The sequence below is a fragment of the Lycorma delicatula genome, chromosome 12, assembly GCF_047948215.1.
Source record: "Lycorma delicatula isolate Av1 chromosome 12, ASM4794821v1, whole genome shotgun sequence".
NCBI classification, from domain to species: Eukaryota; Metazoa; Arthropoda; class Insecta; order Hemiptera; family Fulgoridae; genus Lycorma; species Lycorma delicatula.
Window position 1 is genome coordinate 17,566,718 of NC_134466.1, and position 14,773 is coordinate 17,581,490.

The window sequence follows — 14,773 nt, forward strand, 5'->3', positions numbered from 1 at the left end:
AGGATCCTTTAAAGAAAGCAGACAAATATTCAATGAAAAATTCCTCAATGCCAATTTCCCAGCTAAGAGTACCATAAAAATCTATACGCAAGTTATATAACATGAAAGCGGTGTAAAATACACATCTCGCTGCAAGATTCTTCAAGACTTAAATCTGAAATTCTATCGTGTAATAACTATGCAAGAAAACTCATAAGATAACAGAGGAGCCAACTAACTAGCTTCTCAAACAGATTGATGATTGACAGATAGACCTGATGCTGTACTTCAACTCAGATGAGGCACAGTTTTACAGTTTTGTTTATCTGGGAATGTTAATTCGCACAACACCAGGTATCGAATGACTCACCTGATGTTTGAGAGTCCATTTCACCATGAAAATAAAAATCAGCATATGTTGTTTCTGGTAAACTGTATAGCAGGAGCCAATATTTTTTGACCAGACTGTCAATATAGAAGTATACCTTATAATTTTCAAAGAATTCTATGCTAAGCTAATACATCATGAAAAAGTGTATGGCTTCTTCCAACAAGATGGGGCAATATGCCACAGATCAAATGATTTGCTATCACGTGTTTATGTGGCTTTTACAGAAGAACTGTCAGTAGAAAAAAGTGGCCTCCTCGTCCCTAATTTATCTATTCACCATTGCGAATGGATATTGTTTAATGCCAAATTGCAGTATTACAATATATTGTAAAATTGTTTGATGCCAAAGGATACTGTTTATAAATCAAATCCCCATGCAAATGATGAACTGAGGTGAACATTCAACAAACAAGAAATCAACAGCACTAACAACATTTTGTGTAAGGTGATTCTCCAATATGATCAGCTGAACACAAGTTGTGATCAGTGATGCACAATATGTGAATCACTAAACAAGGTGCTCACTTTCAACATCATTTTGTAAAATATGGTAAATATGTAAACTTTTACTAATGTAAATACAGAATTGTCTTTATTTCATTCATAAAATGTTACATTCACAAAATGTGTTTAATTTGTAGCAGTTCATTTTAAGATACTCACTCTAAAATATATATATATATATATATTTTTTTTTTACATTATACAGCAGTGCAGTGGTCTGTATTTTTTCAAATGCCACAGTTAAAAATTTAAATATATATTTTGAGTTATTTCATTTATACAAAAACCATATCGTATAAATTAAATTTCCACTTACCAATAACTTAATTCCTAGTACTTTCAGAGCTGTTACTCAATCTTCAGGGATTTTCTAAAAGATGTTAACTTAAATTCAAATCAATAATAGTTTTTAAATTAAACTGTTATGTTGACTATTATTGTATAATAATTGCGAACAACTTAAAAACATGACATTACTGACTTATTGGTGTACGAATTAATTTTATTTTTGACAACCGACTATTATGAATATAACAGTTTAACTTAAAAACGATTATTGATTTGAATTTAATTTACATCTTTTAGAAAATCCCTGAAGATGGAGTAACTGCTCCGAAAGTACTAGGATTTACACTTTTTAAGTTGTTGGTAAATGAAAATTTAATTTATACAATTGTATTAATCCCAACAGTGCCAAATGCTTAGTAAATTAAACAAAAACCATATTTATTGTTATATTAAAAATATGCATTAAAAGACTGTACTTTTCATCATTACTTAAATAACAGATGAAAATGAAAGTAAATAAATGATAAGTCTGTATTTTAATATGTAAACTATATATTTCTTGGGAATTGTTTATTGAAGTAATCGAACATTGGAAATAATATAAAAAATAAAAAAAAAGAGAAAAAGTTTACTAAAAATAGAACATCATGTTTCTTTTTAAGATTTGTTATAAATAAAACATTGTAGTAAAAAAAGTAAATTGATCCTAAAAAATCACATTTACATATGCAGCAAACTAGGCAAACGGACGATTTTCATGTTACAAATCTTATTAACTTCAACCAATAAGAAATGATTGAACAAATTCCTTTTTATTATCTACTGGGATAGCATATCTAGCATTCCTGAATATATTAGTTCTGACCTGAACAAAGTATTTAGTATTAATCTGATTTTCCATTTTTTAAAATTGTTTTTACAAAACATAGTAGCTAAAACTCAGATGATTTTTTTTTTAATCAACCAAACCTACAATTTGTTTTTTACTGAGATATGCAAAAATATCATGGAAGAGGATTATTTTGAATTACTTAATCATAAAAAACTTTAAATAGAAATTAACTTTATAACTGAAGGAAAGGGTTTTCTTAAATTTTTAACTTTTCGGATAAGGCTGTACATATCAAAACAATAAAAGTTATGTTCTTAGCGCAAAAATCATTATTTGGTTTTGACAATTTCTTCTTTTTTTTAACTGTTAAACATTCATAATAACAAAGTAATATAAATTAAATTTATAGGTACACCGATAAAAAGACAAAATATGGCAAAAGAATACAACAAAGTTAGCGCAAGCGATATGCAAACAGAAGGAATTATAAGAGGTGATGTAAGCGATACCATAAAACTGAATGTTATAGCAGCAGTCGATGAAAATATGGGAATAGGAAAGAATGATGTACTACCATGGCATATACCGAACGAATTTAAATATTTCCTGAACATGACATCAAAACCAAGACCAGGTGAAAAAGAAAAAAGAAAAACAAATAGGTCACTTAAGTTTTAGGTTAAAACATTAACAATTCCCATAAATAATGCTGTTAATTGTAGACAGCCAACAATGATGATACTATACATCAGGCTGTATAGTTAACCAATGACAAGCACCTCTTTCTCTTTTCTGTTTAGCTTCTGGAACCACCGTAAGGTATTACTTAAGAGGATGAATGAGAATGATATGTATGAATGTAAATGAAGTGTAAGTCTTGTACAGTCTCAAGGTGACCATTACTGGGATGTGTGATTAATTGAAACTTAACAACCAAAGAACACCAGTATCCACGATCTAGCATTCCGATCTGTATAAAAGTAACTGCGTTTACTAAGATTTGAACCTTAGAACTCTTGACTGAAATCAGCTGATTTGTATTAGCTGTAGCTCTCATTATGTGTTATTTTTTTCTTTTATTCGCGGAAAAAATACATTTTATTTTATATAAAAATCTATATGCAAAAAATGAGTTATCAAAAATAAATAAAGTTTTATACAGATTCAAAATGCAATACTAATCATTTAGCTTTAAAAAGTTATTAACCGGCTCACACTTCATCATTTATAATATAATGCATTGTTTCAATATTACTTCGAACTGCAGGCATCAGCTTACAACAGTTTACTGATGCTCTTTAGCAGGGTTGGTAAGGGAAGTCTCTACTTTAAATTTAAAATGACAGCTTCCAATTTGGCCCTTCTGAGTAAACTCTATTTATAACTTCTGAATTAATTCAAGTAGCTTATTTGTAAACCTACAATAATAGCAGTAGCTGAATGCTGCTTCCAGTCTCATAATCAATAGATTTTGGCTTCAAGACTGCCTTTCTACTTAACTTTCATTTATTTTGCTGAAATTGGAAAATAACTGCATTAAAAATTTACTATGCTTTCATAGTATCTCTTGGGGCAGTATTGCCTCACATAAGACTCAGAAGGGTTCCACCTATACTCTTCAAGCGACAGAAGCGCGGACTACAATTTTACGTCCAACCACAATAGAATTCTTGTTACTTTTGGGGCCCCCTCGTATGAGTTCATTAGATTTATAATAACATAAACGGCTAATTAATTCAACGACTTAGTTTGGCAATAATATTTGACCAGGCAGTTAGTTTACTTGTTAGCATGCTGACTTTGTTCACTGCAAAAATACATTTTATTTTATATAAATATTTATATGCAAAGAAAGAGTTACCAAATATAAATCAAGTATTGTACAGATTCAAAATGCTATACTAATCGTTTAAGAAGTTATTAACCAGCTCACACTCTATCAATGGTGATTATTTCCTTTTTTTAGTCTGTCACAATGGCAAACTTTATACTACTTTCAGTAACAACATCTATCCTGCGATAGATGTAATTTTTTTTAAATATTGACCACCTTATGATTTTTTGGGACCCTTCAAATTGACTGACCCCATATGAACTTTAGGTTAGTATTATTCTTTTACTTTTGGGCCTATAAATTAACAACAGAGAACTGGTGCAACAAAGTTAAAAATTTGTTTGAAATAATCTAAGCTACAATAATATCCTGGTTCTTGTATGTATGAATTTGTTATTACACAAAATTAAATGCGATAAGCTAAATAATGTTAAATAAAAAAAAGTGAAATAAAATGCTTTTTCAACACTAATAAGTTTGCTGTGGCAAATTATGGGATGGAAAGTTAATGGTAGTAACAATGTCTGAAAAATAAAAATTTAAAAGGAACTGAAAAAGCATTAATTTTGTAAGTTTCATCTCTATAAAAAAGTAAATTTTATAATCATAAACTGAAATGAAATATGATGTGATTAAAATTAATAAATTTCTCTAAATTTTAAACCGATGTTTAGAAATCTGGCTCTTGAGGTTATTATGAGTATTTGAAACTTGTAATAGGGAATAAAGGAACTAAAAAATGACTGAAACACTTTTATCTAGATAAATTAAAATCTTGGAAATAATGCTCTAAAATGTTAAACAATAACTTGCTAACTGGATATTATGACACACAGATCAAGTAATTTGATCATAACTGGAAATGTAGGGGCTATTATAAAATAAATAAAGTTGTAATAAATACTTTCAGAATAATTTTTATTTTTTAATTTTATTTAACATGTTAATATTATAATCTTATAATATTTTAATTATAAATATTTTAATTAACATAATATTTTAATTAAGATGAAATGAGCGCTGAAAAAATATCAGTTCTTTGGCAGGAATCTCAATCCTGTGAGATCAGCTGAACCAGAAACTAAATAATAACACCAGCTGATTATTTTTTTCTGTTAGTACAGTACAAGAAAAAATGGAAATAGCATCGAACAAGTGAAGCGACCTATTACAAAATAAATAATTTCATATGATTTACTAATCGATTAAAAAAAAACCAAATAATTTAAATTCAATGTTTAACAATATTGTTTATTTTAATTAATAAATGATTAAATTTACTTGTCAACAGATGAGTACGGTAATGAAAGACAAAATGTAATGATAGCAGGTCGCAAGACATGGCAGACAATGGACCAGTTAACATCAAAACCATTCCCAAATTCAATTAATATAGTGTTATCTAAAGACCACAAAGTAGAAGAAGAAGTAAAAAAATATAAAAACACCATAAAATGTTCATCTCTTGAAGAGGCAATTCAAAAAATCAAAGAAAACATTAAAAATATCGATCAGGTATCAAATTCTTCATTCATAAATTTAGTCAGTTATAAATCTATTTTATTGTTAATTTTATTTACGCATTAATATTATGTGTAAATAAAAATTTGAGCATATAATACATTTCAATGTATCATGTGCTCAAATTTTTCAATGTGTATCCATTTATATGGCACAATAATTTAAGGAGTTTTCTGATTATCACAGAATTTTCCTTACAGTATATCTCAACAAAACTATTTTGGTATGATTCGACAATAAACCAAATTTGGTCAGTCACCATCTCAAAGTAAGCAGTACTTTGATGTTGGCCTATGGTCATTTTCCTATAACAGTATTGTATCTGTGTTGCCTTGTAAAAACTTTTTAATGTAATTTTCGGCATATAGTCTTTACAGTGTTAAAATGGTATGTTTTAGTCATAGAATATTGTTTCATTCATATATTACTAATTAATCCAGCATTCTTCAGTATTAATTTCTTAGGTAAAGAGTTGAATTTCTATCCTTACACAGTGCATGTTAAGATGGCTGGGGTCATAAAAATTATTATATGAGATTGTATAAAATAAAGTTCTACTTAACAATAATTTTAAAAGTATACATCTGAGTACTTTCGGAGTCATTACTCCATCATCAGGGATTTCCCAAAAGATGTTAATTCAAATTCAAATGTATAATTTTATTTAAATTAAACTGTTACGTTCATAATAGTCGGTCGTCAAGAAATAAAATTAAATTGTATGTCAATAAGACCGTAACGTCATGTTCATAAGATGTTTGCGACTATTGCGAAATAGAGTTAATATTAAATGAAATATTACCAACCTATTAATAATTAATTATTATATATATACTTTATAAACAAATTATATAATAATTAATTATTAATAGGTTGGTAATATTTCATTTAATATTAACTCTTATTTCATAATAGTCATGACGTTACGGTCTTATTGACATACAATTTAATTTTATTTCTTGACGACCGAATATTATGAACATAACATTTTAATTTAAATACAATTATACATTTAAATTTTTTGAATTAACATCTTTTGGGAAATCCCTAATGATGGAGTAACGACTTAGACATATACTTTTAAAATTGTTGCTACGTGGAACTTTATTTTATACAACTGTATTAATAACAACAGTGCCAAATGCTTAGTATATTATGTGGAAATTTCCCAGTGTTGAGATTTTCTCTAACCAAACATACATATTTTAAATTAATTTAAAAATCAAGGATCGTTACAGTTTTCAATGTAAGAAGAATATAAAAATAAGGTAATGAGGAAATTGTTTTTAGCGGATTAACTCTATTCAAACAGATTAAAGATTCATTGATGGGTTATTTTGACAGAAATCAAACAGGCTTTTGAAATGCGATTTTACAGAACAAATTCAAAATTAAGTGGATTGTAAGATTCAAGATGAAAATGAAGAGGACATAAGAAAATCAGAAGAGAAATTTGTACTAGAATTTGATAAGACTATTGTACTGGAATTATAAGTGTGCCTCTGTAAGGAATGTGTTGTGCGAGAGGTAATGATAGATGGCAGTACTAAAATATCATTCAAAAAGTATCGATACTCATACCACCAAAACACAAACTGCCTGCTACTATCTTAACTACAAATTATTAATATTAATAATAAGATCGCATGAAATTTACATTTTGTCATGGTATGAAACATCTGCATAACCATCTTGGAAACTCATATCGTAGCTTTAAACTTGAGGGAGAAAATGTTACTTTATTTATTGGATGAAGAAAGAATTCAAGAACTAAAAAGCTATCTTACAGGTGTAAAGTAAAGGAAAGGCACGGCCAAATTTTCTGTCGCTTCATAAACATAAAGTTCAATAATACTAAAGGATGGTTGAATACCGTATGGTAATTTAGAGATTATGAAATAATCTAGCATGGAGCAGTGATTTTTCTAAGAGGCTGTTTATAAGTTTTGCTTATTAATAAAACATGATAAAATGAATTCGCTTCATCATTTGGTTAACAAGTTCACAAGTTCTTGGTTTTTATGAATCAAATGCAAAAACATCCCTAACAAATTTTACATAAAATCTGAACAATAGCTTCAGGAACCCAAGCGACATAAAGAAGAGATAGAAAGAGAAGTGTCTACAACTACTTCTCATTTCCTATTCGGGTAGCAGAGGAATTAACAATTTCTTTTCCATATTTTAAACAACAATACTGACCATTACAAACAAACCCAATCAACTTGAATAATTTTGTAGATAAATCAGTATTTTTATTTCCTGTGATACTGAAAATGTTAAAACTCATATTTTAAATATAAAGAGGAAATATTCCCTGGGTAATGATGGTATTCCTGACAATTTTTTAAAAATGTCATAGATGCAACTCTTAACCCCCCTTACAAATTTAATTAATAAACAGCAACAGAATATACTCCTTAGCTGTCTAAACACTTCTGTTATTATTCCCTTCCTTAAGAACGGTACTTAATTTAGAAAATTATATGTCAACTTCATTACAGGCTGTATTTTCTACCTGAAAAATCAACTTATAACTTTTCTTGAAAAGCATTCTGTATTACTGTATTACAAATTTCAGCATGGTTTTAGGAAAAAACTGTCTACTGACAGAGCCTTTTCCTATTTTTTTTTTTTTTAGAAATTATTTTCATAGATAACAGAGATGCCATTTTCAATTTTTTGTGATCTCAATAAAGAATTTGATTTAGTTCCAGAATTTTTGCTGATGAAAAAGTTAGTGGTTATGGTATTAGAGGAGCTGCTTACAACTGGTTAAAGTTTTACATCACCAACCATAAGCAAATAGTTGCAATTTCATCTTCTGATAACAATATACATGTAAAATTTAGGTTCTCGCTTCAAGATGTAGATTGTGGAGTGCCTCAGGGAAGTGTTTTGATTTTTTATTGTTTATTAATGACAACACAACTGTGTCTATATCTGAGAATACTTATTTAAAAGAGATTAAAAATTGAATGAAAGTAACTAAAAACATTATTCACAGCTCAAAACATTATGGATGGATTGAAATCATCTGACATTAAACATGAATTTTTAAAACCATTAAATTGTGTTCCTCAGGTAGACATAAAACATTGTTCCATCACGTAAATAGAAATCTCTTTAATGATAACAATGGTATTTCTGATGCCCATAAAAGTAAAATAATGTTTCTGGTGTTTTATTAGATGACCAGTTCTAGTAGAATGATCGAACTGTTTTCTTCGTAACAAAATCAAGCCTTACCGTTTTGCACAATAAGTTTTTCATTATTATTAAATATTTATTTTGCCTAAACATAATCTAATATAGAATATAATATTTCAACAAAAAATCAGAGCAAGTTTTTAAGATACAAAATAGGCTGTCAGATCATTATCTTGAGTACATTAGAATAATTGTGTGGGAGATATTTAGAAAATTAAATACGTTAACTTATATGTGAATTTATGTTTATGAATATGGAATCTTGCTAAAAAGATAGGTCACTTATTCTTAAAAAAACTAATAGTATTTACCTTTACCAAACAAGAAAACAACTGTTTTTATACAACTCATCATAATATTTCGGCTTATGAGAAAGAGCCTTATTATGCTTCCATTGTTATTTTTAATAAATTGTTGAAACATTTGAAAAATTTTCCCACCAATTTATTTAAAATATAATTAAGATTTTCTTTTATGGAAACACTATTAATCTGTCAAGAATTAAAAAAACAAAAAACATGATTTATCTATATCCTGTTAAACACACATATATGTGGTCAAAATAATTTTCAATAGCAGCTTTTGAATTAGTTTGAAATGTATTTACTTTAATATTATTTCATGTTTGCATTTAAATAACACTGGTCTAATATGTTACAAAACTCTTCTCGCTATAATTTGGGTGCTAATTTCAAATATGCTATTAAAATTGTGTTACCGCATAAAAATGTAAATTGTATATTTATAAATTTTTTTTATAATAAACTCATTTTGATCAATAACTGATTACAATTAAGAACAGTTACTGTATTTTTACTTTTAAACAATATGCATACATATTTAATAAAAAAAGAATAAACAAATATATATAATGTATCATGAGAAGTAGACACAAAGACGTCTGCATAATGGCATCATACAAACTTCTTATTCAGTCTAGCTTCATTGTCTATACTATGCATTGTGTTTCACAGAGTTATTAGTGTTATGCTATATTTTCATCAATTCTTTATAACACAAAAACGATTTTTCCAATGTTTCATTTTTTACAACATTGCTTCTGCAAAAGTTCATATATGTTGAGAGTATTTCTGAATTGATAAACCAGCTTATAAATTTTATTTTGATTGTGCACTTGCGAATCAAGATAAAATCTGGACGCCTTATGTTATTTGCATATCAAGCTCAGTAACTCGTAACTGAACGGTTGAAGGGAAAACAATGAGCCATGCCGTTTGCTGTACTGATGGTTTGGTGTGAACCTAAGGATGACTTAACCAACTGCTACGTTTGTAAGACAAATTATTTGGATTTCCCATTCAAAAATAGGAAGTTCATAAAATATGCGAATGTATCGTCAGCTCTAAAGCCGGTACCACAAGGAAAAGAGTTATCTGTACCATCTACTCCAAGATTGCTAGAAGAACAATCTGAAAGTGAAGTAGAAGATGAGAATATTGAAGAATTTCTTCCTGTATCTGTGAATTCAGTGGCTAGAAAATAGCAATTAAATTAAAGTGCAAATTATACTGTCTTCGTACTTACAACTGGACAGTACAATCACAAATAAAGCAATAAAAAACAAAATATTTTTAGTATGAGAATATCACATTTTTAAGATTAATTTTTTATTATATGTCTTGACAAAGACATACAATTAATTAGTGAATAAGACATATGTTATGCTCGAAACTTCCAAATAATTATATTATCTTTAACTCATTTATAAATATTTTCTTAATTCTTTTATTCAGGTATGGGTTTTTGGTGGAGCACAGACTTACAAAACAGCAATTGAATCAAAATATTTCTACAGATTATATTTATCACACATTTATAAAAGCTACGACTGTGATTCATATTTTCCAGAAGATATAAAACTGCAAGACAGTGTCAGAATCAAACTATTAACTTACAATGAAATTAATAATGAAAACGTACCAAATGGCATACAAACTGATGAAAAAACTGGAGTAAAATTTGAAGTTAAAGTTTATCAAAACAAAGATACATAAGAAAAAAATAAATAGATTGTTCACTTACATAATAGTTTTTATTTGTATCACCAAAAATTGTTACAATAATAAACAACGAAAGACATGCTGTGATCATGTGACTATTCATATTAAAACAAAAAATAAAAGTGAAGTAATATGATATGTACCTATTGCATGTGTAAGCTTCGTGTTCGTTATCATATACCATAACACATAAGTATTTTTTTAAAAAAAAAAAAAAAAACATCAAATTTAATAACAAAAAATTTACAAAATTGTACTTACTATGTCGGGATTTTCGAAATAACATACTAGGACTATGCCGCATATGTTGTTCTCACAAAAATTACAAAAAAATTATAAAAACTCATTACATAAAATAAAAATTACTAATTGCATTACTAATGATACATATAATAACGAAGAAAGTAATAATAAACATATTTGACTCAAAAGTTCCAAAATTTGTCTACTTAGGTTCGTAGGTAGAACCCCTATTGCATAACTACTTATACACATCAAAGATTAATATAAATATCTTGCTAATATATATAATATTAACGAATTGGCCAATCCTATATTAATTTATTTATAATTTTACACATACTTTTGCCATTTTAACGTTATAATTTTAATAATAATATTATTTATGTTATACATATATATATTTTTTTTTTTAAATCGACGAGTATAAAATCTTCTAACTGATCGAAAAATGTTCCTTATGGAGCGGCCTTTAATTTAAAATTCCTATACTTGTGTTACAAGTATGTAACACAATATGTTACATACATTATTGTTCATGTTTTATGATCAGTTTTTCTTTTTATATTCTCTAACACAACTTAGTACGATGAGATCCCACGCAAAACTGATGCTTCTTGATGGTGTTACAGGTTTAACCCCACCACTCTTTCTTTCAATTCTCAAAGTCTGTGCGAGTACGTGTACTCACACAAACGTAACGCTCTTTGTATAGAAAACATTAGTACATTTTTCCAGCATGATATCATGTTTCTTAAAATTCTATTTTAAGAAAGAATTTAATAACAAGTGACTCATGCTGCTAATAATTTAACTTTTATATTTTAACAAATATATCATATATTGACATATTAAAAAACCTATATAACAAAATAGTTTAATATAAATTTCAAATAGATTCACAAATTTAAATAACTCAATTTAATTTAAATTTAGCCCAGAATTTATAGTGGTTACACGTGTAATGTATATTCAGGTAACAACTAGGCACATACAAAACAACAAAAGTTCAATAAAGTTTTAAGGTGTTAAAACTTTAAAACTACTTTAAGCATTTTCAAAGAAATCATGGTTGTTCCTAAAACAACTGTTCACAATGTGTTAAAAAGATGCAATACATTTCACTGCGAACAAATTCAGCTGTTACAACTTTATCCATAGGACAAAGTGAAACGATTTGATTTTGTAGACATTCTGGTAGATTAGAGTAGAATTATGATTTTTTAAACAGTTCATTTTCAGCGATGAAGCAACGTTTCACGTTTCTGTACGAATACAACATAATGATATTATATGTGGTACTGAACCTCAGTACCATGTACTGCACCTGTCATTACTGAACATCAGCATGACAGTGAAAAAGTGAATGTACGGTGCAGTATTGATGAGAAAAAGTTATTGGCCTCTTTTTTTTGTTGTAAAAACAATAATGGGAAATATCTTTCTGGATACGTTAGAAGGTATGCAGCGCCCCAAATACTAGATAATTAGTCAGAGCTCTTCCACATTTTGCCACAATTATGTAGGATTTTCTTAACAAAACATTTCCTCAGGGATGGGTTGGACAAGAAGGGTGGGTTGTCTGAACCCCACGATCTCCAGACCTGATCAGGTAAGAAACTTGGAGTGTTTCTCTTTCATTTAATGCATAGTTCATTTCTCTACAATATTTTGTTTGAAGATATAACCACATAAAAACAAAGTATTATTTTACGGACACACTGACAATAATAAATGAATGATTTATTCCCTTCAAGATGCAAAATGGTTATTTTTAAAAGCACATTTTTAATGAATGGCAAAACATTGTTAAGGTGGGTTTATAAATCATACAAGATAAAATTACATGTGTAATTGAGGTAATAGAGTTCAGCTTTACTTTTATATGAAACACAAATTTAAAAAATACATTCTTGTGATTTACTAATGAACTGTCAATTTTGTATTTCACGCATGGTTTACAAAAAAAATTATATCATGACGTTACCAGCAGAAAAACTATTTAATAAAATAATCTGAAACTGTCTGATGTTCAAATTGGGATCCTTAACATACAGAATATTTATGTTCAAAAAAAAATTCCATTGTTTAACCTCTCTTATGTTTTCAATAAAAAAAAAAATTTGGCTCTACTTGAAATGTGTACTGTGGAAGAACAGGGTACCGAGATAAGATTTTGAAAAAAATGAAGAAAAGTGATGCTATAAAACGTGATAGATTATGATTAAAGCAAAGTTATTTACATAGATGCAAATTGAAAAGAGTTATTAATAATTATATCGGTAAAACCACATCAAAAGTAAAAACTGCAACTATTTTTGCCCAAAAGCAAAACAATACATGACATAAATGAATGCTGTGCTACAATTCCACTGATCTCCATGGCAGAATGGTACCATCTGTGACTTATCTTGAAGGTTTTGGATTCAAGTCTCAAATGAGGCTTTCATTCTTCAAGCTACAAAATTCATATTATAAAGAAAATGTGGATACATAGATGTAATTGACCAGTTTTTGTCAGTGTGAAATAAATAAGAGTATATTACCTTTATTTCAGCAATAAGCATCGATCGTGTAGACTGAATATCATCTTTAAACCTAACACTTGCATTAGAAATATGTCCAATTTTGTCATCATTACTTATATTTTTAATCAGTTCAGACGCTTGAGTCCCACATGAGATCATTACAGATGGTATTTCTCCTGATTCTAAAGTAGGTGAATGTACTGGAGTAGGTACTCTTAGAGAGAGATCATCAGTCTATGGAAAAAATTATATAAAAAAAAAACAAAATAATGATTATGATAATTAAAAGAAACACTTTAAAAAATCAACAATAAATATTTAAAATAACGATTACAGCTAAAAAAATGAAATATGTATTTATAATTACAGTGTTATTATCCTGTTTCATATTATCATTTATGGAGGCAGATACCCTTATCTGTGATTCAGCAATGTTTAACCTTTCTTTTAACTCCTTAATTTCTGTTTGTAACAATTCTTGTTGTTTTAATTGATGAAGATTTCTTTTTTCATATTCTAATAACAATAACATGTTATTATTAGTAATTAATTTTGCACCATCGGTATTGCCATTCTCAGATATATTGCTAATCTTATTGGGATGTCTTCGCATAAAATGGCACTCAAGGTAGAACTTATTAACAAATATTTTGCCACAGATATCACACTGACACTGCAACAATAAAAATTGAAAAAAATATAATTTTTTAAGAATAGAACATCAAAATACTTGCAGTGATACAAACTTAACACACTAAGATACACTACATAAGCAGTAAAAATAACAGCTAAATTACATCATAAATAAAATGCCACCCTATTTGATTATAAATCCAAATGAATATACTACTGAAAAGCTGTTTATTATATAATCGTTTATATATAAACAGAATATCAAGACTGTTCTATTCTAAAAGAAGCTAAAACCAAGAAACCATTATTGAAAAAATTGGTGTGTTATATAGAATTTAAGGTACTCTACAGAAGAGAGGAACTCATTTACTCAAAGTATCATTGTTTTAAACGATTTAAAAAAAGGACCACTGTGGTCTCCTTTTTATTAATGTTCAAGCCTTACTCATCATCAAACCGACTTATTTTGATCTTTTTATAACTTTATATTTTGTAGAAGTTTTCTTTTTTTTAGATAAATTATATTCAACATACCAGGATCGTTGAGAAAGTTTGAATGAGCAAATGACAATGACATTTGTCAAGTATCATCCTTAGATGGTGTGCTGTGAAGTTTCAAATGTGAATGTTTAATTGCTTGTTTGAGGCCATCAGGTAAAGAAAACCATTGACATTTTCTTAAGAAAGGATAAAATTTAAGTTTGAGCCATTGTAAGGTACTTTGTTTTAAAAGGTTTAATTCCAACATACAAAAAAAAAAAAAAAATAGATTCCATTTTAGAGAAGTCGTCT

General features: G+C 28.0%; 2 protein-coding genes across 8 annotated transcripts in view; one reads left to right on the forward strand and one right to left on the reverse strand.

Moving 5' to 3' along the window:
• LOC142332971 (uncharacterized) overlaps positions 1-14,773 on the reverse strand; it is an 84,430-nt gene that overhangs the window by 50,191 nt on the left and 19,466 nt on the right. For all 5 annotated transcript variants that reach the window (XR_012758462.1, XR_012758461.1, XR_012758463.1 and 2 more), the window contains exons 4-5: positions 13,716-14,021; positions 13,367-13,582 (exon numbers count right to left, since the gene is read on the reverse strand). Coding sequence is in view for 2 of the 5 variants with exons in the window: in XM_075379718.1 (XP_075235833.1) it covers positions 13,367-13,582; positions 13,716-14,021 (522 nt within the window). In the remaining 3 variants the exon portion in view is untranslated. The remainder of the gene's footprint in view (positions 1-13,366; positions 13,583-13,715; positions 14,022-14,773) is intronic.
• LOC142332972 (dihydrofolate reductase-like) overlaps positions 1-14,773 on the forward strand; it is a 30,082-nt gene that overhangs the window by 2,608 nt on the left and 12,701 nt on the right. The window contains exons 2-4 of one of the 3 annotated variants that reach the window (XM_075379720.1): positions 2,404-2,628; positions 5,120-5,343; positions 10,314-10,590. In XM_075379720.1, coding sequence (XP_075235835.1) covers positions 2,427-2,628; positions 5,120-5,343; positions 10,314-10,574 — 687 coding nt within the window. In that variant the 5' untranslated portion in view covers positions 2,404-2,426 and the 3' untranslated portion in view covers positions 10,575-10,590. Of the gene's footprint in view, positions 1-2,403; positions 2,629-5,119; positions 5,344-10,313; positions 10,591-14,773 lie in introns of those variants that run through there. The other 2 variants (XR_012758464.1, XM_075379721.1) reach the window with 2 other exon arrangements.